The sequence below is a fragment of the Malurus melanocephalus genome, unplaced genomic scaffold, assembly GCF_030028575.1.
Source record: "Malurus melanocephalus ecotype Western Australia unplaced genomic scaffold, MMel_1.1 scaffold_856, whole genome shotgun sequence".
Lineage (NCBI taxonomy): Eukaryota > Metazoa > Chordata > Aves > Passeriformes > Maluridae > Malurus > Malurus melanocephalus.
The window spans coordinates 164,965-175,118 of record NW_026624088.1 but is presented as its reverse complement, the minus strand read 5'-3'; the positions used below and the strand labels follow the sequence as shown (position 1 = coordinate 175,118).

General features: G+C 59.6%; 3 protein-coding genes across 3 annotated transcripts in view; 1 reads left to right on the top strand and 2 right to left on the bottom strand.

Moving 5' to 3' along the window:
• Positions 1-4,873, bottom strand: part of POLD2 (DNA polymerase delta 2, accessory subunit) — a 6,918-nt gene extending 2,045 nt beyond the window's left edge. The window contains exons 1-5 of the mRNA XM_057385698.1: positions 4,777-4,873; positions 3,899-4,148; positions 1,301-1,422; positions 300-423; positions 108-222 (exon numbers count right to left, since the gene is read on the bottom strand). Of these exons, the coding sequence (XP_057241681.1) occupies positions 108-222; positions 300-423; positions 1,301-1,422; positions 3,899-4,118 (581 nt within the window). The 5' untranslated portion in view covers positions 4,119-4,148; positions 4,777-4,873. The remainder of the gene's footprint in view (positions 1-107; positions 223-299; positions 424-1,300; positions 1,423-3,898; positions 4,149-4,776) is intronic.
• Positions 4,874-5,465: 592 nt separating this feature from the next.
• Positions 5,466-7,216, top strand: LOC130585270 (antimicrobial peptide NK-lysin-like). The gene is made up of 4 exons (XM_057385694.1): positions 5,466-5,505; positions 6,058-6,332; positions 6,412-6,584; positions 7,105-7,216. Exons 1-3 carry the CDS (start codon positions 5,466-5,468, stop codon positions 6,577-6,579), a joined length of 483 nt encoding a protein of 160 aa, XP_057241677.1. The 3' UTR covers positions 6,580-6,584; positions 7,105-7,216.
• A 2,424-nt stretch (positions 7,217-9,640) lies between these two features.
• GCK (glucokinase) overlaps positions 9,641-10,154 on the bottom strand; it is a 7,376-nt gene continuing 6,862 nt past the window's right edge. The window contains exons 9-10 of the mRNA XM_057385701.1: positions 9,917-10,150; positions 9,641-9,833 (exon numbers count right to left, since the gene is read on the bottom strand). Coding sequence (XP_057241684.1) covers positions 9,689-9,833; positions 9,917-10,150 — 379 coding nt within the window. The 3' untranslated portion in view covers positions 9,641-9,688. The remainder of the gene's footprint in view (positions 9,834-9,916; positions 10,151-10,154) is intronic.

Below are 10,154 nucleotides of genomic sequence, written 5' to 3'. Positions count from 1 at the left end.
CAGGGGTCACTCCCTCTGCCAGCCCTCTTGGTACAAGGGGCTCAGGGACACAGCAGGGACACAGCAGGGACACAGTGCCAGCCCTACTCCTGCTGCTGTTGACTCACCGGTCAGAGCTAGGCCCGTTCCAGGGCAGGGGTGGTGGCAGGTCAGCAAAGCAGTGATCCTCCACCAGGAATCTGCCATCGTCCTGCTCGGAGCCGTACACAGCCACAATGGTCCCTACGGCAGAGCAGGCGGTCAGCCCTGGCCAGCACCTGCAGGGCGGGTGCCACCACAGAGCCACTGCTGTCCCTTACCTGTCACCAGCCTCTGCACATCAATGGCCCCATCCAGCTTGATCCGCTGCAGCTCATCCTCCAGGATCAGCTCGTCAGAGGGCTGGATGTACTTGGGTAGGGGCGGCTGAGGCACCAGGTTGTGCTGTGAGGGCGCAGAGACAGCTCTGAGTGTCCCAGCAAGGACCAGCAACTCCCAAGGACACGTCCCAACCCCAGCCCAYCATCACAGCCAACAGCCTGGCTGGAGGCCCTGGCAGCTAGAACCCCCCTGGATGGTCTGGTTTCACTTAGCAGCATCCCAAACATGAGCCCCATCCAAAGAGGAAGCGGCTCAGACGGATGATGGGAACTTCAAACTTCCCAACATGAACCGGCTGGGAGCAGATGGGCCCCAGGCCCACATGGGGATGGCAGAGCTTCTCTGACACCTCCCTCACCCCCCTCATTCCCCTGTGGCAGGGAAAGAGGGTCTGCACTGCCAACCCCATTGGATACAAACCCTTTGAGGGCTGGAAAAGCATCACTGAGCAAGAGTGGGGGCAAGTAGCCCAGGGAACAGCTTCAGATGGACAAAAGGTGGGTTTAGACTGGATATGAGGAAGGAATGCACGCCTGTGACGGTGCTGAGGCCCTACCACAGGTTGRCCAGAGARGCTGTGGCTGCTCCATCCCTGGAAGWGTTCAAGGCCWGGYTGGATGRGGCTTGGAGCAACCTGGTCTAGTGGAAGGTGTCCCTGCCCATGGATGAGCTTTAAGGTCTCTTCCAACTCAATCYATTCCATGTTTCCATGATTTTGTAWGGAGACACACACAGACACACGCTGGCACCAAGTGTCACCAAGGTGGCATCCAGGGAGAGGGCAGGCACAGGTCACCCTGTGGCACAAACCCAATCAAATCTCCGCCAGTTTCCTGGCTACAACCAGCACAGGGAAGCCATGGAAACCCAGCTGAGCTCTCAGCTGTGCTGGCACAACCCCCTGAGCTGTGCAGAGGAGGAGGAGGGGTGTGCCCATTACCTCCTCGCTGATCTCCTGCAGGATGGAGGGCTGGAGCTGCATGGCCTTGAAGAGTGTCCCCACCACGCAGCACTTCTCTCCCGCCTGCAGCTCCGAGAGYTTCCGCAGTGCAACGTCATTCCCTGTGGAGAGACGGGTGGTCAGTGGCCTCRGGGTGATGGTGCAGGGCTGGAGGGAGCAGCTGAAGGGCCCCAGCATTGGGGCTAGCAAGAGGTGCTGGGGAATGTTGGGAAACCTCCTGCTTTTTCTCGAGGCACGGTGCCCAATGGACATGTGTGGGCCAGATGGGGCTGGAGGACCATTCCAGAGCCTGCAAGCCTGCAGGCATTTCCTTTGTGCTGGGGGGATAGCTGTGTCATGGTGGTGTGTCTAGCTCCCAGTAAATGGCTCTGCCCGGGAAGGGTCCAGGATGCAATGTTCCTGCCTTTGGGCATGGGAGACTGCTGTTCCTGCTCTTCATCAAACATCCTGCTTGGAGCTGACAGGCAGGAGATCACCCAACACCCCCAAACCTGATCTCTGCCAGGGCCAGATCCTCTGCCCCAGATCCCTGCTGGAATTCAGGATCCCCATCACATCCAGAAAATATCCTGGCATGCTGACAGATTCCTGGGCATTAGGCAGGGATCCACAGGGCTGCGAGAATCTTGGGAGCTGCAAGAAGCATCACAGCACCAGCTGCATCCACTTTGTGGCCGAGGAGCAAAAATCTCTCTCACCACAAGGTGAGCCCAAAACTTCTTAGCCCACCCCTGAGGACCCAGAGATGCTCCAGCCCCATCCAGTGTGTGTCCTCCCATCCAGTACGTGGCTGTGGGACTGTCATTCCCTGTTTAAACCAGCCTGCGAGTCCATCCCAAGCCTCAGGAGCTGGAGAGGAGGAAGGAACCTGCTCCCAAGCTCCTCTCCTAAAACAACACTGCCTGCGCCAGCTCCTCATCCTTTCTGGATGACATTTCTCCTCCCAAAGATCTCCCTTTGCTCATCACGCGCTGCTGAATGTGACTCTTGTCCCTGGGAGAGCATCCTGCTGCCATCCCTGGCACCCCATGCTGGAAACATGGATTTCCGAGCCCAGGAATGCAAACACTCTGAGTCAGAACAAAAACAATCCTGCTGAAGTTTCTTATTTTTGGCTCAAACTCTCCAAAATGTGTGTTCGGGGGGGGGGGGGGCTGTGCTCTCCAGATTTTTGCCTGCAGGCACTTCCTGCTGGGAGACAAACCCCGAAATCTGGTCCCATCCCAGGATCACAGGAGGTGGAGCTTTAGAAACCATTGGGTTCTGTCACACTCAGCCAAATCCAGGGGGGCCAACCAAGGAACAGCATCCGCTGTGAGACCAGAACTGGCTCTGCTTCCACACAGCCCACGGGGCTGGGGAGAGCACAAGAACAGGCGTCTGGCCCAAAAGCTTCCACTGAAAAGGTTTTTGCCCATAGAAGGGCAAAGCTGAAGGAAATTTGACCACAGGCCATGCCCAGGCTGGGGGGGCAGAGCCTCAATTGCTTCATGCTTTGTCCTGTGGATGGAAACTCTGAGCGTAAGGGTCCCACCCCCAGAACCACAAACCCCCCCAGACAGGAAATAACACCCCCCCAGCACAACCAGCACCTCTCACCCCACTGCACCCACTTCCTGGCCAGGAGCCCCAGCCCCCCTGACAAATCTCACACTCATCTCGTGCTCCCAAAAGTGTATGGAGCGATGTGATGTGAAGTGTATGGACTATGATGTGATTAAAAGACAATTGTGTTCCTYCTGCCTGCATCCCCCTTCTATTTGCAATGGGGAATGCAATTTGTTCCAAGCTCAGAACTCCARGTGGAAAGGAGCTGCAGCGTAATAACCACATAATCCAGCTGCAAATGGATTATCCCATCATTACTGGACATCCCAGAGCTGGGGGGCTGAGCTGTTTTGGGTGGGATCTGCTGCACATCCCCTGTCAAAGGTGTAAAACACTGCTGATACTACTGGGTATACTAGAGCTGCTCAGGTTACAGGAAGGTTGTGGGTGGATCCCAGCCTGGCAGGGATGGATCTCATAGCTGCAGGGATGGATCATGACCCCAGGGATGCCTGCAGGGTACATCCAACGTGAGGCTGAGAACACTCACTCACTTCTGGACTCCAGATATAAATCTGGTCAAACAAGCAGATAAAATCCTGAGGCAGCTCCACAGATGCTTGTTACCGAGGCCATCACTAAYACTTGTCCCCAAGTGCCACATCCACATGGCTGTTAAATCCCTACAGGGATGGGGACTTCACCACTGCCCTGGGCAGCTGTGTCAGGGCTGGACAGCCCTTTCCATGAAGGAATTTTCCCAGTATCCAACCTGAACCTCTCCTGGTGCAACTTGAGGCCATTTCCTCTTGTCCTGTCCCTTTGTCCCCTGGGAGCAGGGCCCAACACCCTGCTGGCTGCAGCAGGGAGCTGTGGAGAGCCAGAAGGTCCCCCCAGAGCTTCCTTTTCTCCACTCAGAGCCCTGCCAGCTCAGCTGCTGCTCCAGCCCTACCCCTGGCCATGCTCCAGCCCCTCAGTGCTTTTCCTGGGGCAGGGCTCTGATACAGGCAGAGTTCCCCCCGGGCTCACCCCATCGGCTCCGTGCACACYGCTCCAGTCGGGGCCGCATCCCAGCGAGGCGCACGGCGTAGATGTGGGCGTACTGCCGGGAAAAGCTCCGCTCGCCCAGCTGGAAGGGCTGGGAGCAGTCTGAGTATCCTGACACAGGCACCCTGGGGAAGGTGGGGGGCTCGGCCGAGGGAGGGGCCAGCAGCCCCTGTGCCGTGGGGGCTGCCTGCTCCGAAAACATGGTGTGGGATGTGGGGGTCTAACGATGGGTCTGGAAAATAAATCGGTGAATTAAGGATCCTGGCTTTCACTTGGCCATCATTGTCACCCCAAGACAGAGTCCCTCTGAAAATTATCTTCTCCACCCGCAAAACACAAACCATGTCTGGGTCTGACCCTCCCTCTGCACGCTACACCCCCTCAGCCCCGCTTCTTCCCCTCTCCTCCCAACCCAGGGCATCCCCAAACTCATCCAATCCTCTCCTAAAATCCCACCCCTGAGCAGGACACCTGAACTCCCCCCAAAATACACCTTGCCCACTGGATCTCCGCAGGACTCCCCTGTCCCAAATGGACCCTGCATARTCCCCTGGAGACTCCCAGGCACCAGTGCTTCACCAACCCACTCCCTCGGGAACAATCCTCCTTGTGCCACTGGATCCCCCTCCCGGGCACCAGGAACCCCCCCGAGGACACAACAGCCCCTCCCCAAACCCCAAACCCTCAACCCCAATGCTCCAACCCCAGCCTCCCTCAGGGCCCCACAGGATCCCCCCATGCTCCCCAAGCAGGGTGCTCCCATGCTCCCCAAGCAGGGTCCTCCCCAAACGGGGTCTCCTCCGCTCCCAAACGGTTCACCGGCTCGGTCCCGCCCGCCCGGGGTCCCGCAGGTCACGTACGGGGCCGGAGGTGAGCGGATGAGGGGCGCCGCCAGCACCGGGGGCCGCCATGGGGGCGGGGCGGCGGGAAAAGGCGCGAACGCCCGCGAAGCCGGAAGTTGTGTGCCGCGCGGCGGAAGTGACGCCGTGGCCATGGCAACCGCTGTGGGCCGGGGCGGTGAGGGGCGGATGGGCCCGCGGGGATGGGCCCGCGGCGGGGAACGTGAAACGGGCATAACGAGACACCGGCATCGAGCCACGGAACCCATGGGGTGAAGGGGAGCAAACACTGGGGGGCACGGTGACCCACCCCAGAGAGGACACCAGGACTGAGCCCGGAGGGGCCCAAAGAGGCCCCCGGGATGGACCCTCCGGTGCCGTTGGAGATTTTGCCGTTCCCCGCCCCGCCCCACACTKTAGGACACTTTAGGAGCAGCTTCCCTGAGGGAACGAGGCTGGGAAGGTTGGGAGCTGCTGAGCTCCCCAATGTACCCCCCGAGCCTCCGCGTGTCCCCCTCAAGCTCCCCCGTGTCCCCTTCCTGCGGGGGTGGAACTGTGAGGCAGGAAGGGCCCCGGGGAGCGGTGGTGTTCTATTTTAGGGCGTTTTGGGGTTTTGGTCCCCCACCCCCACGGCCCAGTATAAAAGGTGTCAGGTTGTGGGCTGTCACCCAGTGTCAGTCATCCGCTGTCACCGGCTCAGTGGGCTCACCATGGCTGCCGCCTTCCTGCTGGTGCTGGTGGTGATAGGAGGTAATGGGGACCTTCCTGCTGACCAGGGAGGATGGTCACCCCGAGGTGGAGGGGACACATGGGACAATGGAGATGGCAGCCTGGGTGACTGAGCTTGGCGGGGCTGTGGTCTGTKTGGGGTGATGGGGATGGGGTCTGTGTGGGGACAGGCACTCAGGGATGTGGGAAGGAGAACGAGGGGACAGGCAGGAAGAATGGTGGAGGGGCCGGGGGTTTTGGGAATGGGGTCTCATGGGAATAAGCGCCTGGAGGTGGCAGGGGTGTGGTCTGCCTGAGGACCCAGGGATGATGGGGATGGTGCCTGTGTTGGCAGCACCTGAGGATGTTTGGAGACAGGGTCTGGATGGGAACYTAGGAATGGGGGAACAGAAGGATGTGGGTACAGGCTGGAGGGATGGTGGGGATGGGGCTGAGTACCTGGGGCTGGTGGTTTAGGGGTCTGGGCACCTCCAGGGTCGCTGGGGACCTCAGTGACCCAACCTGTGGCCGTGCTCACCGTCCTGTCCCCATGCAGCAACACAGGCTGCGGCCCCTCCACCCTGCCAGGATGACCCTATGTCCCACTGCTGGGACATGGCCATGGYAACACGCTGTGGCTGGGAGCAGCAGTGCCAGGACCTCTGGGACAGCCTGGCCCAGGTAAGAACCCCAGCCCCAACTTCTGCCAGGGCCACCCAGAGGTCCAGGCAGCCCTGAAGGTCTTTGTGTCCCCACAGGGGAATGTGACCAAAGAGGACGGCGTGGCGCAGGGCAGRAAGGTTAAGTGCAGCCTTTGCACCAAAATCCTGGAGAAGATACAGGCACTGGCAGGTGACGACCCCGATGAGGTGAGGAGTGGTGAGGGTCTGGGGGGCTGGGCTGAGGGTCATCTCCCTGCGGTCCCCTGACCTGTGGTGGCTTTGGCAGGAGGCATTGGCRGCAGCACTGCGGAAGGGCTGCCGGAAACTGGGCCGGCTCATGGCCAAGCCGTGCCAGCAGCTGGTGAAAAAGTACAAGGACCAGATCACCGAGGGGCTTCAGAATGGGGATGCACCCCGGAACATCTGCACTGCCCTGCGTATCTGCCGGTCCTGAGCATGGTCAGTGCCTGCCCATATCCTGATCCTGCATCCTGTGTCCCAACCTGCATGCTGTCCTGATCCCAATGTCCTGCACCCCACATCCYGCATCCTGTAGCATGTCCTGCAACCTGCATTGCAATTTCACACCCCCTATCCTTCACCCTGCACCCTACACCCTGACCCTGAACCCTCATCCTTCACCCCACATCCTGATCCTGCAGCGAATATCCTTCACCGTGTCCCAACCTGCATTGTGTCATGAACCCTATGTCCTGCACCCCACATCCTGATCCCACATCCGCCACCCTGCGTCCCCCACTTTGCACCCCACATCCTGCACCCTGCAACCCACATCCTGCACCCCACACATGTCTGCTGGGTGGGAGTGTGCTTGGGGTTCCTGAACCTTCCCTGCTGCAGCTCTATAGGGTGGGGGTGAACCTGCTCACCCCAAAGTGCATTGTGGAGCAGGGGGAAKGCTGGAGGAGTTGTTTCTGCTGGCCCCTGACTCACCACCCGCTCTTTCCTGTCTCCACAGGCATAGCCCCGAGTGCCCCCCAAACCTTGATGCCCCTTCAGCCTCGAAATCCCCTCTGTCCAGCCGCCCCCTTCCCCTCCCCCCACACCCCCCTCACCAATAAAACCCCTCCTCTGGCTCCATGTGTCTCTTTTGTCTGCCCTGGGGAGACAGGGTGACAAGGGCAGATACCAGCAGGTACTGGCAGGGGACAGTGTGGCCCTGGCCTGCCCCCAGCAGGGCCAAGATGCCACTGAAGGTGCCAGCGGTCACATGGGGATGTGTCCCATGTGGGGTGGACTGAGCAGTTCCCTCCACACACCCGGATGGCCCCAGCTGTCACTGTCCCCTCACTGTGCACCAGCACATCCCCTGCCTGGCACTACATCTGTCCCTGCACTTGGCACTGTCACTTGTCACCCAGCTGTCAGTGGCACTGCCATGGGCTTGGGATCATCCTCACTGTCCCTGCTGAGCTGAGAAGGGAATCCCTTCTTCAGTCCCAGCCAATGAGAGCACAGGGAAACCCACACCCTTTTTCTTTTTAAAATTTTTAATTCCAGCCAATTRGAGTGCAGGGAATCTCTTCTGTTTGCCCCTGGCCAATCCGAACAGAGAGACTGTGAGTCTCTGAGGGCTGTGACCAATCAGAGCTCAAGAATGTCTTTCTGGTGCCAACCAATCAGAACACAGGGAATCCTGCTGGCTGAGGGCTGCAGCCAATCAGAACAMAGGGAATCMTGCTGGCTGAGGGCTGCAGCCAATCAGAACAMAGGGAATCCTGCTGGCTGAGGGCTGCAGCCAATCAGAACAMAGGGAATCCTGCTGGCTGAGGGCTGCAGCCAATCAGAACAMAGGGAATCMTGCTGGCTGAGGGCTGCAGCCAATCAGAACACAGGGAATCMTGCTGGCTGAGGGCTGCAGCCAATCAGAACAAAGGGAATCCTGCTGGCTGAGGGCTGCAGCCAATCAGAACAAAGGGAATCCTGCTGGCTGAGGGCTGCAGCCAATCAGAGCAGAGTGATCCCCTTCCCCACCTGCAGTGAGCTGTGGGGATCCCAGTGCCACCCATGGGTCTGGAGCCTTCAGGAGCATCATCACTGGGGTGGCTTTGTCCCTTGGGGTGCCACAGAGCCTCCCAGTGTCCCCAGCCCTTCAACATGCATCCCCCAGCCGTGGGGTGGCCCTGCACTTTTTGAGGATACCGAGACCCCTTGGTAGTCCCAGCTCCTCAGGGGGTAGTGATCCARTCCCCCTCGGTGGTCCCAGATGCCCAAGAGTTACCCCACCCCCTGAGATCCCTGGATCCTGGGTGACCCCATGTCCCAGGGTTACCCCAGACCCCTGCAATAGCCCCAAATATCCCAAATATAACCCTGGACCCAAAATGGCCGAGACCATGGGGTGACCCCACATCCCCAGGGCTGACCCCAACACCCTAAGTGGGTTCCAGACTCTGGGGTGCCCCAAACCCCCAAAGGGATCCCAACATACTGTGGTGTGCCGGGAGGACCTCTCCACCCTGGGGTGCTCCAGACCCTCAGAGTGACCCAAAACCCTGGGCTGTCTCCAGAGCCTTCAGGGAACCACAATATGCTGTGGTACTTCCAGATCCTTAGAGGGATCCCAATACCCTCAGGTGCTCATGACCCCCAGAGGGACCCCAATACTCTGTGCCAGACCCTCTGGTGAACTCAAATCTCTGGGTTGGACATTAGGAAGAATTTCTTCACAGRAGAGGTGAGTGGKCACTGGAATGGGMTGCCCAGGGAGGTGGTGGAGTCACTGTCCCTGGAAGAGGTCAAGAMAAGACTGGATGTGGCASTCAGTGYCATGGCCTAGTTGATAAGGTGGTGTTAGGTCATAGGTTGGATTTGATGATCTCAAAGGTCTTTTCCMACCTGGTTGATTCTGTGAAATAGGGAAGGGTCTGAGCTGTGTTACCCAGGAGCATGGAACAGCCCAGGAGGTAACCTATGCGTCCCGCTGTTTGGGGTGGGCTGGGACCTGCTGGGTTTTGGGGTGCTGCTGCTGGTGGAAGCAGGATTTAGCCCTTGGTGTGGGTCCATGCCAAGTTTGGGGGAGCCAGGACACCCTGCTCCACAACCTGCCCCCCAGTGTAGGGGTACAGGACTGGAGGGGATCTCCCAAAAATGTCCCCATCCATTTGGCCCATTCCTGGTACACTCCAGTCAGTCTCTGCACCCCAGAGCTCACTGGTGGGGAGCTCCTCCACCCTGACAGCCGCCCCAAGAACCCCCAAARAACCCCCTATCTCTAGGTCAACCCCCTTAGGGAGGCTTTCCCCCAGCAAAGAGGCTGGGGTGTGCTGAAGTCCCTCATGCTRCAGCCATGTGAGGATGTGGTGAGGGTGAGGGCATGGGAAGCTCCTCAGCCACCCCCTATCTGTGGGGCAGCCCCATGGGGTTCTCCCTGCCAGCATGGGGGAGAGGCATTGGGAGCACCGGCCCAAGTGGCCYCAGAGAAGTCCACACACACCCCGTTTATTGGGGGGCCAGAGCCGCCTCCTTCCCGCGTCCGTGTCTGCTCCCACAGCGCTCTGAGCAGGACCACCGGCCCCTGCCATCCCCCCTCCGAGTCCAGCTCACTGCCCCATCATGCAGGCCATCTTGCAGGCCACAGCCGAGATGAGGGCGGCCCCGCGCCCGCTGCCTTCCTCTGACTGGATGAAGGTGATGTCACAGCCGGGCGTCAGCTGCCGCACTGTGGCGTGGAAGTGGTCCTTGAAGCTGGGGAGTGGAAAAAAGGGGTCACACAGTCGAGCCTTGGGGGATGAAGGAAGAGGTGGGGGGAAAGGTCTAGGGGTCCTCACCTGGGATGGAGCTTGTAGACAGAGCCGTCRACACCAACAGTGATCTTGAGGGTGTCCTGGCTGCGGCTCTCCCGCATGCGGTTGATGACGCCGGCCAGCCCGGCCGAGCACATTTGGGCAGCGCGTGTGGACACGCTCTCGCACACCCGGCGCACAATCTCACAGTCCGTCCGAGACGGCAGCAGCTCGAAGGCTGACAGGATGTTGTAGATCTGCTTGCGGTCATCAGAATCGCTGG